At 47.9% G+C, this 13,519-nt stretch overlaps 2 protein-coding genes across 3 annotated transcripts in view; one reads left to right on the top strand and one right to left on the bottom strand.

Annotated features, from left to right (window-relative positions):
- The window catches only part of PHTF2 (putative homeodomain transcription factor 2), a 65,913-nt gene extending 61,820 nt beyond the window's left edge, over positions 1-4,093 (bottom strand). The window contains exon 1 of the mRNA XM_026701146.2: positions 3,834-4,093. The gene's annotated coding sequence lies outside the window, so the exon portion shown is untranslated. The remainder of the gene's footprint in view (positions 1-3,833) is intronic.
- Positions 4,094-4,516: 423 nt separating this feature from the next.
- TMEM60 (transmembrane protein 60) lies at positions 4,517-9,748 on the top strand. Of its 2 annotated transcripts, none has more exons than XM_026701161.2 (2): positions 4,517-4,644; positions 9,113-9,748. In XM_026701161.2, exon 2 carries the CDS (start codon positions 9,160-9,162, stop codon positions 9,562-9,564), a length of 405 nt encoding a protein of 134 aa, XP_026556946.1. In that variant the 5' UTR covers positions 4,517-4,644; positions 9,113-9,159; the 3' UTR covers positions 9,565-9,748. The 2 variants fall into 2 exon arrangements, with proteins under 2 accessions (XP_026556946.1, XP_087790434.1); XM_087934308.1 differs by lacking the exon at positions 4,517-4,644 and adding an exon at positions 5,838-5,859.
- The last annotated feature ends 3,771 nt before the right edge of the window (positions 9,749-13,519 follow it).

Genomic DNA, 13,519 nt, shown 5'->3' with positions numbered 1-13,519 from the left:
AAGAAGAGAAAGAAGAAAAAGAGGGAGGAAGGGGAGGAGGAAGAAGAGGAGAAAGTAGAAAGAAGGAAGAAGAGAAAGAAGAGGAACACAAAATGTCCAGAACCATAAAGCCTACAAACTTGAAATTTGGTCTCTTGGCTTCTAGGTGCTCACTAAGAAAAGGATTTTTTGGACTGACCATCAGAGCATTTAGAGTTTTTCCTATATTATTATTATTAACACATTCTGATGCTAAGGAGTTCTACTCCCCTTCCCCACCTGGAAAGAAATGCAAAACACAGAGGAGTTTCAGTTTCAGAGCATCAACCAGCTTTAGTACAGAACAGTTGAACTAAGCCAAGCCCAGGCTCCTCTCTGTCTCCTCCTTGCTCATATAGCAAATACTGTTACAGTTTCCAAACAGCCCTCAACTCTCTCACACACTGACTGGATGCTAGCCAGATAAATACTGATGGATGCTGGTAGGCAGAGGCACAATTTTCCCCCCTTATTTTCCTCCCCAAAAAATAAGTCCGATCACATAGTTTTGTAGCAAAGCACAGTTATCCAGCTAGTTATATATAAAATTCCTCAGAAGAAGAATTAAGCATTCTGCCAGGCCTGTTAGCCTTAAGATGCCGTATTTCTGCTTTGCAGAATTTCACATTTCCCTTGGTTAAAAGCTTTCACTATTCCACCAGTCCAGCTTATAAGCCTCCTGGCAAAATAAATAAATAAAATTGAGCTCCTTTTTCAGCGTTGGCTCTGTTGAAGCTTTGGTCTACTGATATCAGGTTTCTAGATGACTTGTGATGGTTTCTCTTTTGCTCTGCAGTAACCAGAGGAAACCTTACCTGGCCCTTAAACTTTTTGAAGAGTTTCTGGAGACTGCAGCTTTTTGCCAGTTTCTTTTTTCTTTTTGCCCTAAGTTTGATTTCTGATCTTTTCAAAGCACTAGAAGTTAGGACAACAAGCAACGGATGGAAACTCATCAAAGGAGCGAAGCAAAAAGGTTCTCTCTCACGGCAGGCTAACAAGTCCATCCCAAGGACCGGCCCATAGATTACCACTGCTCTCCTCTCCTCTGCGTATCAGGCACTGGAGCCAGACATTCCTCCTCTTCCTCATCAGCCACCTCCAGACCTGGCTCTTCTTTCCCAAGGACCGGCCCATAGATTTCCACTGCTCTCCTCTCCTTTGCCTTCTGTGCATCAGGCACTGGACCCAGCTGTTCCTCCTCTTCCTCATCAGCAACCTCCAGATCTGGGGGCTGTTGACTCTCAACCTGAGGGCTGATGGATGGCCCAGGCTCTGCCTCTCTCTCTCTCTCTCTCTCTCTCTGCCAGCTCCATTCCTTCTTCCCTCTCAGGTTGCCTGGATGCTGACCCTGACCCCCACGCCTCCGCCTCCTCTGATTTGGCCGCTGGAGGGTCAAAGAAGTTGTGGGTCCTCCATCACTGGAGGATTTTTAAGAGGAGACTGGATAACCATTTCCTCCAAGGTTCCCCTCCACCTCTGTCACTTTGCTACTCTTAGGGGAGTGGGCTTTTCCTCACGTCTCTAGAGCTCACTTCTCTCATGTTGATCTTACCTACAAGGATAATCCTAAGAGAAGTTCCCAGCAAGGGTCACTCTCAGAGTCATGGACGTTACAACTACCAGACGAAAGATGGGGGGGATTCAATAACCTCTTCTCCCTCAGCTTCTGAAGATCAAGACAGACACCCCAAGATAGATTACCCTCCTTTTAAAACCTGCGTAAGGTAAAGGTTCCCCTTGCACATACATGCTAGTCGATTCTGGCACTAGGAGGCAGTGCTCATCTCTATTACAAAGCTGAAGAGCCAGCACTGTCCAAAAACATCTCCTTCAACGCCTTCAAAAGCGCACGCAACGCTCTTCCCTTCCCACCAAAGGGGTCCCTATTTTTCTACTTGCATTTTTTAACATGCTTTCGAACTGCTAGGTTGGCAGAAGCTGAGACAAGCAACAGGAGCTCACTCCGTGATGCGGCGCTAGGGATTCAAACCGCCGAACTGCCGACCTTTCTGATCGACAAGCTCAGTGTCTTAGTCATTCAGCCACCGTGTCCCTTAAAACCAACAAAGCTTGAAAATTCCACTTTTCGACAGATGGCCTGGCACTCATCCTGAAAAGGAGCTCCCAGGCCAGGCCCAACGGAGGTATGACACAGGAGGAATCACCCAACATCTTGCTTAACCTGCTTCCTGAAATAACCCCCGTCCTGCCTTCACCCAAAACAGGCCATGTTTGCATAAGCATAATTACCATTTTCCTCCCGTGGGTCCTTACTCCTGATCGTTGCCGTTAGTTCCATTTTGCTATCTCTCTCTTTTTTTAAAAAAAAAATCTGAATTATAGAGGTGGGAATGATAGGGTGCCAAAAACACAAGCGGTTCACTCAGTCAATCAAACCAGGAGGAAGCAGCAACCTGGTAGATTTTCCAACGGGATCTACCTGTCTCACTTGCTCAGCATGCTGGAACAAACCTGGATTATGCTGGGGCTGCTTCTCTGGGCAGGAATTCAGGCAGGTAGTCAGGGCCAGCACCAAGGAGGATGGTGCCCAACCGGGAGTGCCAACAGAATTGCAGAGAAGGTGCTGGGGGGGCGGGGGTTGCTGACTGCCCCCATTCCATCTCCCTGCAAGGGGGCACAGATGAGAACCTCCTTGGGGGGGCTGGAGCCCCCTCCTGCCCTTTGCATCCCTTCCCACCTGCCTGCAAGGAGGCAAAGCAACAGAGATCCCTTTCTGGTGGGGAGCCAGAGCCCCTTCCTCACCTGGGCCCTCTCCTCCTGCCTCCCTGCAAGGGGGCAAAGCAACCCTTTTGGGGCGGAGGGGGGCTCCTGATCATTGTGACAAGGTAGTTGCAGAGAAGCTGCTGGGGGGAGGGGTTTCCTGACTGTCCCTGCCCCCCATTCCATCTCCCTGCAAGGGGGCAAAGCAGCTGAGAATTCCTTACTAAGGGCTCCTGGAGACACCCCCCCCACCTGTGCCCTCCCCTCCTACCTCCCTGCAAGGGGCCCAAGCAGCAGAGATCTCTTTTCTGGAGCCCTCCCCCCATCTTTGCATCCCCTCCTGCCTCCCCACAAGGGGGCAAGGAAGCCCAGAACCCCTTTTGGGGGGGGCAGAGCCCCCTCTGCTGAACCCCTGTAACCCACCTGCCTGCAGGGGACCAAGCAGCCGAGACCCAGTCCTGGGGGGGCGTCCGGGGCCCCCTCCTCACTTGTGGCCTCCCTCCTCCCTCCTTGCACGGGAGGGGGCAAAGCAACAGAGAACCTGTTCTAGGGGGAGTTAAGAGCCCCCTTCACATCCTCCCTCCCCGCAAGGGGGCAAGACAGCCGAGACCCCCTTTTGGGGGTGGGGGAGAATCCTGAGCCCCTGCATCGCACCTCCGGGTGGGGGGAACCAAGCAGTCGAGATCCAGTCCTAAGGGGGTGCCCAGAGTCCCCTCCTCCCCTCTTACCTCCCCTCCTTGAAAGAGGGCAAAGCAACGGAGACCCCTTTCTGGGGGCGCTCTCCCTTCAAAGGGGGAAGGAAGACCAGACCCCCTTTGGGGGAAAGGGGCAGAGCCCCTCTGCTGAACCCCTGCAACCCACCTGCCTGCAGGATGGCGACCAAGCAGCCGAGATCCCTTTCTGGGGGGCGGGCATCCAGCCCCCCCCACGTCGTGCCCTCCTTCCAAGGACAAACCCACCCACCCATCCCACGACCTCCCCCACCCTTCCCTGGCTTTGCATCCCCCGCGCACGTGCGCCTCCTCCTCCTCCTCCTCCCCTCAACTAGCCCCTTTCCCTCCCAGCTGCAAGGCAACGGGGTGGGGGGCACTCACCGGTTTTTCGCAGGCTGGCAGGCAGGAGGGCGGGCGGAGGAAGACTTTCCCCCACCACCACCATATAAAAGAATTGTCTCTGCAGAGCCGGGAAGGGGCAGCAGCGAGAGCGGCGCGGGCTCCAGGGCTGGCGTGGGGGGGGGTGCGCGCTCTCCCGAGGCGGGGGGCGAGAGAGAGAGAGAGTGGGGGGAGGAAAGGCAGCAGCAGCAGCAGCAACAGCGCGCCGCCGTGGAGGGACGGCGCGCCAATCTGGGCTCTCTGATCGCCCCGCCCCCTTCCCCCCACCTTCAGGGGGCGGGGCGAAAGGAGGGCCCCGCCTCCCACTCCCGGGGGCCCGCGAGGCTCGAAAACTCCTCCTTATGACGTGGTCTGAAAGTTCCCCCCCACCTCCTCCTTCCCTGATTGGGCGAAAAATTCGGAGAGGGAGGGAGGTGGCTTGGCTTGGCTGGCTGGGCTTGATTGACGGACGGGATCCCGTGAGGCGGAGGGAAATGACAGCTCCGGCGACGGCGGGGAGGTGGGGGGCGAGGGGTGGGATGGAGGGGGGCGGACTTCAAGGGAAAACGACTCTGATAGGCAGCCGGGCTTGTCGAATAGGGATGGAGGGAGAGGGGGAGGCGGCACGCAGGATTGACGGACAGCACTCCCAGCCGATGAGAGAGCCGGAGGAAGCGAAGGCCGGCCTATGGGAAGCCTGCGGTGCGAGAATGCCCGGGGGGGCGGTGTCTTTCCGTCTCTGTTTCTCGCTGACCAGGTGGGCGCCGTCCTAGAGCGGCGTCGCTTGGCTGGCACCCATGGGGTCCTGAGGCGGGTGAGTAGCGCGGCCTTTTCCCGCCTTTATCACAAAGCTGAGGTCCCGGCTCTGCTGCAGGGGAGGCCGGCGCGGGCCGGGAGAAGCGGACGGTCGATCTTGCTCGCCCTTCTTCGCCGCCGCGGAGCGCCCCTCCCCCCCGTCCCCAGGCCGGTCTCGAAGCGCGGCGGCGGGGCTGGGGGTGAGAAGGAGAGGCGGGTCCGGGCCTCCTTCTGGGCCTGCGGGGTGGATGGAGGGAAGGAAGGGTGGTCTCCCCCTCCTCTAGGAAGAGCTGCGTCGTGTGGAGTATTTTTTTTTGTCTTTTTTGCGCCTGCGCCCCTCGAGTCCCTTTCCAGCCTCCGCAAAAGGCCCAGCGCTTCCTGGAGCCCTGATGGGGTTCCCTAGTTGGGCCACGAAACGCCTGCAAGGAAAACCTCCGAGCTCAGAGAGCCCCACGGGCCCCTCAGGTCGACCCTGAGCTACAAATATTCCCCTTCAGTGCCTCTATCTATCTATCTATCTCTAGCTATTTATCTCTATATCTATATCCATCCATCCCTCTATCTCTCCATCTCTCTCTATATATATATATGTCCATCCATCTCTCTCTCTCTCTCTCTCTCTCTCTCTCTCTCTCTCTCTATATATATATATATATATATATATATATATATATATATATATATATATCCATCCATCCATCCATCCATCCATCTCTATATCTCTTATCCATCTCTATATCTCTTATCTCTATATCCATCCATCCCTCTATCTCTCTATCTCTATATATGTATGTATGTATGTATATATATATATATATCTCCATCCATCTCTATCTCTTATCTATATATCTATATCCATCCATCCCTCTATCTCTCCATCTCTATCTATCTCCATCGACCCATCTCTTTCTCTATTTCTAGCTATCTAGCTATTTATCTCTATCTCCCTCTCTATCTCTTATATATCTATATCTAACTATATCATCCATCCATCTCTATATCTATCCATCCATCTCTACCCCTGTATCATCTATCCATCACCTATCTATCTCTACTATCTACTATCTAGCACTGATGATGTTACCTAGTTGGGGTCATGAAATGTCTGCCTGAAAACCAGCAAGCTCAGAGAGCACCCAGGACTCCTTGGTCATCATCTTCTCCTTCTTCCTCCTCTTCCTCCCTGCACACCCCACTCTCCTCTCTTTCTTCTACGATTGATGATGTTACTTAGGTGGGTCACGAAACGTCTGCAAAAAAAAAAAAACAGCCAAGCTCAGAGAGCACAGATGACCCCACAGTTCTCTCCTCCCTTTATCCTTCTCTTCTATCCACAAAGCCTTCTACCACTGATGCTGTTACCTAGTTGGGTCATGAAACGCCTGCAAAAAAAACCAATCAAGCTCAGAGAGCACCAAGGACCCCACAGTCCTCCTCTTCCTCCTCCTCCTCCTCTCTTCCACTCCACAAACCTCTCCCCCTTCTAGCACTGATGATTTTCCCTAGTTTGACTAATGAAACATCTACAAGAAAACAACCAAGCTCAGGAAGGACCAAGGACCCCACAGTTGTCCTCCTCTGCACAAACCCCAACACCCTTCTATCACTGATGGTGTTACCTAGGTGGGCAATGAAACGTTTGCAAAAAAAAAATAAATCCCCACACTAAGTTCAGAGATCACCAAGGACTCCTTGGATTTCCTCTTCTCCTCTCCACAAACTCCACTCTTAGCACAGATGCTACTACCTAGTTGGGTCATGAAATGTCTGCAAGAAAACAACCAATCTCAGGGAGCACCAAGGACCACCATATTCCTCCACCACCAGCACCTCTCGCTTCTGCAAACCTCCCTCCCTTGTAGTACTGATGCTGTTACCTAGCTGGGTCATGAAACGTCTGCAAGAAAACCACCAAGCTCAGGGAGCACCCAGGACCCCTCAAAATGCCTAGGATCGGTCAGGTGCTTGGAAAGGGAGAAATTTTTTTTGTTTGAAATCTGCTATAGAGAAGTAACAGCTAAGAACTCTACTGGGGTTAATAATACTGAAGCAGGGTCTAAGTATTGTTCATTGCATGCTGTGTAATCCTTTGCTAGAAGTACCAGGTAGTCCTCTACTTAAAATGACCGCCCATTGAGCCCAACGTTTCTGTTGCTAAGCGAGACGCAGTTTTCCTCCCATCTTCCCACCTTTCTTGCCAAAGTTAAGGGAATCACTGCATTTGTTAGGTTAGTAACACGGTTGTTAAGGCAATCGGGCTTCCTCATTGACTCTGCTTGTCAGAAGGTCGCAAAAGGGGATTGCGGGACACCAGGACACTGCGACCGTCATAACTGTGAGTCGGTTGCCAAGCACCCAAATTCTGATCACGTGAACGTGGGGATGCTGCTAGTCCTAAGTATGAGAACTGGGCGTGTCCCCCTTTTCAGTGCCCTTGTAACTTTGGCCCCTCAGCGAACAGTTGTAAGTCAACAGACTCCTCCATATGTAAGTTTAGCAACAAGTTCATACGCTGTTTAATTTGGACATGAGCGCTTTTGTTGCAGAAACTGCTCTACTCTTTAAGTTCTCCAGCTAATTAGATACAGTACTTTTTTCAATATTTGCCATCAGGTCCATGCTACTTTTAAAGGATCGCACCAATATTCTCCAGAACAAAATACAGCACTAGATGATTAAAAAAAAAAATGCTTGATTCCTGACGAGTACCAAAATTGAAGAAGCTCAGTATAGTTATTCCAAAAGAGTAAGAGTAACAACCAGGGTCTCCCGGAGCCTTTTGCTAAGCTAAAAGCACTTAGGAAAGTTGAGTTTCGTAGAATTAGGGTCACTAGTCTGCTTGTACTAGAGATACAGTGGTTTAGTTGAGATGATCAGAGCTAAGCTTACTTTTTAATTTGGATTTTTCTTTCCCCTTTATTACTTTACATGATACTGAAGTTAGCAAACCTCTAATGCAGGGAGTCCTCAACTTACAACAGTTCGTTTAGTGACCGTTCAAAGTTATTACGGCACTAAAGAAAGGGACTTAAGGACCACTTTTCACACTTACGACCATTGCCGCATCCCCACTGCATGCATCCCCCAACGAAATTTGGATGCTTGGCCACTGATTCATACTTATGACAGTTGAAGTATCCCAAGCTCACGTGATTGCCTTTTGCGTTCTTCTGACAAGCAAAGTCAATGGGGAAGCCAGATTCACTCAACAACCATGGTGCTAATTTTAACAATTGCAGTGATTCACTTAGCAACTGTGGCAAGGTCATAGAATGGTACAAAATTGACTTAACAAATGTTTCACTTAGCAACAGAAATGTTCGGCTCAGTTGCAGTGCTAAGTCAAGGATTACCCGCAGTCTTTCCTTCTCCTAATTTCCGCACAACAAAATCATGGGAGGTGGGTTGGTCCAAAGTCACCCACTTGGCTTTCATACCTAAGGTGGGCCTAAAACGGTCTTCTGCTTTGTAGTCGGATGCCTTAACCACTACACTTAACTGCCCCCCTGCTGCCAAGTTTGCAAAGAGGCTGTCCCTGCAGGAAATCCTTTCTTTATGGTAATGATGCCATGATGGCACAGTGGTTAGAATGCAGTGCTGCAGGTTAACTCTGCCCACAGTCTGCAGTTTGATCCTGACAGGCGCACGGTTGACTCAGCCTTCCATCCTTCCCAGGTTGGTAAAATGAGGACCCAGATTGATGGGGAGCCATAGGCTGGCTCTGTAAAACCGCTTATAGAGGTCTGGAAAAGCATTATGAAGTGGCATATAAGTGTAAGCGCTATTGCTAGCGCCATAATCTCCATTGCAAGGCCAAATGAATTAAATGAAACAAGTAGAAATGTCCTGTTCAGTTTTATAGAACTCATAAAAGCAAAAATTTCCAGTTCACAATATTCACCATATATAATATAGATATAAATCAATGAGGGCGAACCTTTTGGGTGTGGTGTGCCGAAAGTGCTTGTGCGCAAAAACGCATGCGTGCCGGCACCCACAATGCAATGCACCCCTCCCCCCTACACATGCATGTACAACATGCCCCGCCCCCTTACCTGCACTGCGCATGCTTGTATCTCCCAGCTAATTTTCAGCCCATTTGAGGCCATTTTCCCCCTCCTGGCGGCTCGAGGGAAGCCTCTGCAGCCTCAGGAGGCTGAAAACTGGCCCGTTTCAGTATTTCCGGGAGGCCCTTTTTTCACCCTCCCAAGGCTGCAGAGGCTTCCCTCAAACCGCTGGGAGGGCAAAAACGGCCTCAAACGGGCCAAAAATCAGCTGGGAGGTGCACACATGCGCAGTGCAGGAAGTTTGGCTCGGGCTCGCATGCCCGCACAAATGGCTCTGCGTGCCACAGTTCACCATCATGGATATAGATTTTATAGAGAGAGGGAGGAAGAGAGAGAGAGAGAACGCTTTAAGGGCAGACATATGCAGAATGTCTTTTTCTATGTTTTTACCCATCACCTTATTTCTTCCTTTTATTCTAGGGCATCTCTTTTTCTGTTCCGTCTACTGACCTACCAAGGCTGTTTAAATGAGAATGTCCTTGGCCCAGAGAGTGCTACTCACATGGCTCTTTACATTACTGTTCCTGATCATGTTGGTGTTAAAACTGGATGAAAAGGCACCCTGGAACTGGTTTCTCATATTTATCCCGGTTTGGATATTTGATACCATTCTTCTCGTGATGATCATCGTGAAGATGGCTCGCCGTTGCAAGTCCGGCTACGATCCTCGCAACGGCTCTCAGAATCTCAAGAAGAAAGCGTGGTACCTTACGGCGATACTTCTGAAGCTGGCCTTCTGCCTTGCCCTCTGTGCAAAACTGCAACAATTTACCGCTATGAAACTTTATTACGTCTTTATTCCCCTTTGGATTCTGTTAATCGGAGGGATGATAGAACTCGGCTATAATATTTTCTACGTAAGGAGAGACTAAACTTTTTTTTTGCCCCCCAACATTTCCTGAGCAAACGCCGCTATGAGCTTTACTGCCTCTAAAAAGGAATTATTTAAAATAGGTATTTGCTCTGCAAGCTGTTAAGACGTGAATTCTTCAGTATGCGAAGCGGAACTGTCTGATTTCTATGTACATATTGTAAATAAAACCACCTCATATTTTCTGTGGTTTCTCCATTTAAGTTCTTGCATCCGACGTGTCTGGAGAGTGAGTCACGGTACACAAATTTGCAACTGCACGGCAGTATACCAGAACCTTTAGTATTTTTGCAGTTATTTCAGCTATTATACTTAAATTACCATCTTTCCAGTGTACAATCCCAGAATCCCTTAGCCAACATTAATAATCCTAGTAATTAAATCCACACTTCTTCAGGGCATCCAAATTACAGAAAGCCATTTTTAAAAAGGGGTCTAAAGAGGTGAACAAATTCTTGCATATGATCAAAAAACGTAAAAAGTATAATTGGTGTGGGGAAGGAGTGGAGAAGGGAAAGAGATAAATGTAGGATAAATGGGGAAAGACGATCCTTTTTGTGCAGTAGAATAAGGCAATTACATACAATCTCAACTTTTTTAAGGTAAAGGTTACCCCTGGTCAGTTGTGTCTGTAGGGTATGGTGCTCATTTCTTGGCCGAGGAAGCCAGCGTTGTGCAAAGACATTTTCTGTGGTCATCTTGCCAGCATGGCTATAGGCCAAAGGTGCCCAGAACACTGTTATCTTCCCACCGAAGTGGTGCCTATTTCTCTACTTGCATTTCCATCCCTTCAAAGAGTGGCGAGGTGGCCTAGAGATGGAGCTCTTGTCTCACAATCAGGAGGCGGTGAGTTCAATCCTGGGTAGAGGCAGATATTTCTCTCTGGGCACATTGAGAATCTGCCGAACAAAACTCCGCATTGATGACAGGAAAGGTATCCAGCCAGTAAACACTTAGCTCCATTCAGTTGGCCAGACTCCACCCTGTGAGGGATTACGGGGTCGTTAAAAGAAGACAATTTGCATCCTTTCAAACTGCTAGGTGGCCAGGAGCTGAGGCAAGGAATGGGTGCTCACCCTGCCACGCAAAGCTGGCGTCTCAAACCTGGGTTGCCAGCTTTCCATCTGACAAGCACCTCTTCGCATACAGTCAACCGGCTCTATAATGCAAGTGATACTAGCAGCATTAGATACCAAGCACTTCTTCAGATATGAAATATTACAAGATGGAATTTGTCTCCTGTGAACATTATGGGCCTTATACTGCTGCTAGATACAAAGCAATGGAGGCTACGTATAGTTGCTATTGAAAAATGAACACTCAGCTGTAATTGCACAACATATTTCACTGGGTCAAGGTAGAGATTGGTGTGTAGCTTGAAACAAACTTGAAACAATCAGTTCTAGGGCTGATTAAGCCTTTCCCAGCTACGCCGTGCAAACTATCAAATTATTAACAGCCCCTTCCCACTTCTAAGACAGAAGCTGCATCCTAGGGAAACTTTTCGGAGTTCCCACTTTCCATTTTACTTGCCTCGGTGGGAAAAGGGGCAAAAGAGAATTGACAGCAGCTGAAAGAACTGGAGGGAAAAATATGCCTGTGTACACAACTCAAAATTGCACATTGCGGTGCCAGAGAAGTTGGATGACTTAAACATTTTCTGAAACAGGCTTCCTACAGCAATTGGCAATTCCTCCTTGAGTAACTCAGATATTCACTGAGAGTTTCTGTTGACATTGATTTACAGAGGTATTAGTTAAATTCAGGACTGGCGGGGGGTGGGGCGGAATTCCGATAGCAAAATGGAAAGCAGTCCAAAGACCAAATGAATGGTTTTATAGCCAAGCATATTTTTTTTAATCAGTTTGAAAGAAGCAGTAAAATTACTCAAAGATTATAAAATCGAACTGCACGGGGTACGTTTTGTAACTTCTACCCTTGTCGTAGGACTTTTTAAGTCCCATAAAAGTTCCTGGATTTGTGGAGGATCTGGAAGAGGATGTGACAGATTCTACAGCTAAATAGATCTAAAGGATTCGAGCAGGTTCTCTTTCCCTTTGTGCGCCAAAATCTGTAAATTTTATCGTTGTACTTGGGCCTTTCTGCTTTCCAAACTACACCTGCAATCTTCCTTCCTCAACAAGTAGTAAATTCGGTATTAAGTAACCTCAGAAGAGCTCAATGATCTCCAATGCTCAATTTTTGCACACCGCGGCATCACTATTGGAAGCGTTTGACACTAAACCAAAATTAAAATGCTTCTCCATTTACAAAGGATCATATATTTAGTTGTAGGCATTTCCGTTACACCCTTTCATTTAAGAGAAGTTACTGAGCAGTATACAAGGGTAATAAAAAAACCAGTTTGTTGCTATACATAGCAGGGTTTCAAACTGGGAATCAGAAGTATCACCTCTACCATTTTCTCTGATTATCTGAGGATCTTTCATTTTTGCCATTATGAAAATGTGACCCTGCATGTCAGCCAGTGATGGGATTCAACTTTTTTTTACTACCGGTTCTGTGGGTGTGACTTGGTGGGCGTGGTGTGGCTTGGTGGGTGTGGCTTGGTGGACATGGCAGGGGAAGGATACTACAAAATCCCTATTCCCTCCCTACCCTGCTAACCTGCTTTCCAGCTCCGTTTTCCTGTACAGGGCAACAAAAGAAGACCCAGCCAATCAGCTGGGACTCAATGGGAGGCAGAGAAGTGATCGGGTTGGCGGGGCCACTCAGAGGTGGGATTTGCCGGTTCTCTGAACTACTCAAAATTTCTGCTACCGGTTCTCCAGAACTGGTCACAACCTGCTGAAGCCCACCTCTGTGTTGCTGTACATAACAGGGTTTCAAACTGGGAACCAGAAGTATCACCTCTATCATTTTCTCTATAATGATCTGAAGATCTTTCATTTTTTGCCATTATGAAAATGTGACCCTGCACGTCAACCAAGCTTTAACTACTCCATCTTGTCCAGGTTAGGTCACTCCCAATTTTTATGCTACTCCAAGTTTTGCTTTTTAATTAAAAAAAATAAACATGAGAATATTGGTTACAGGACAGCTAACAGGCATAAGATGTTCTTTATAAACCATTCAGCTAATAAGATCTCTTCAGGCTGTTAATGAAAAAAAGCTGATAAAGATGAAGGAATTTTCCCTGTCCCCTAATTTTGGTGACAAAAGAAATTTAACTGCAGCAGATGAGTATCTTGTCTTCCAACCTTCTCTTCAAAATAAGGCCTAAATGAAAATTGTTTTAAAGGAAATGCTAAAGGGGATGGCTGTAGGAATTTACCTTCTTTTCTGACCCACACAAATCGTGGTCCAGGATTGACATGATCTGGATGGACCCAGGACTATTGGAAAAAGTAGAAACAGTGGAAATATTGTCAAACACCTGGGCCGATCATAATCCAATTAAAATCAAGTGGAGAGGAAAGAAAAAGACAGGTAGGTGGACTATTAATAAGGCCTTTCTGAGGGACAAAGAATACACTCAAATGATAAAGAAGGAATTAGAGCTATTTCTGGAAATCAATATGATTGAACAGACAACGATCCAAAATTTGTGGGACACAACAAAGGCTTACCTGAGGGGTCTGACAATTGCTTATGCAGCTAAATAAATAAATAAAGACAGGAAAAAGCAACAGATCGCAAGACAGGAGAAATTGAAAAATTTCGAAGCCAAATTGCACAAAGACCCGAGTAACCAATCAATTAAGAGAGAACTAAATCAGGTGAAACACTAAATAAATGTAAATTCCCAAGAAGAAATGGCCCGGAAGCTGAAACCAGTAAAACTAAACTACTTCGAGAACGCGAATAAGCCTGGCTTTCATACAAAAGAAAATGGTTTTAAAGGAAATGCCGAAGAAGGGGATGGCCATAGGAATTTGGAAACAGGAGGTCTTAGATTTCTGTCTTAGAAGGCCCGGTGCTCTACTCGAGAGAAA

Source organism: Pseudonaja textilis, chromosome 5 (genome assembly GCF_049901715.1).
Source record: "Pseudonaja textilis isolate UNSWEBS1 chromosome 5, rPseTex1.2, whole genome shotgun sequence".
In the NCBI taxonomy this organism is placed as follows: domain Eukaryota; kingdom Metazoa; phylum Chordata; class Lepidosauria; order Squamata; family Elapidae; genus Pseudonaja; species Pseudonaja textilis.
This window is presented reverse-complemented; position numbering and strand designations above follow the sequence as displayed.

Coding starts and splice junctions, on each gene's coding strand:
- TMEM60 (XM_026701161.2), top strand. CDS start 9,160: ATGAGAATGTCCTTGGCCCAGAGAGTGCTACTCACATGGCTCTTTACA.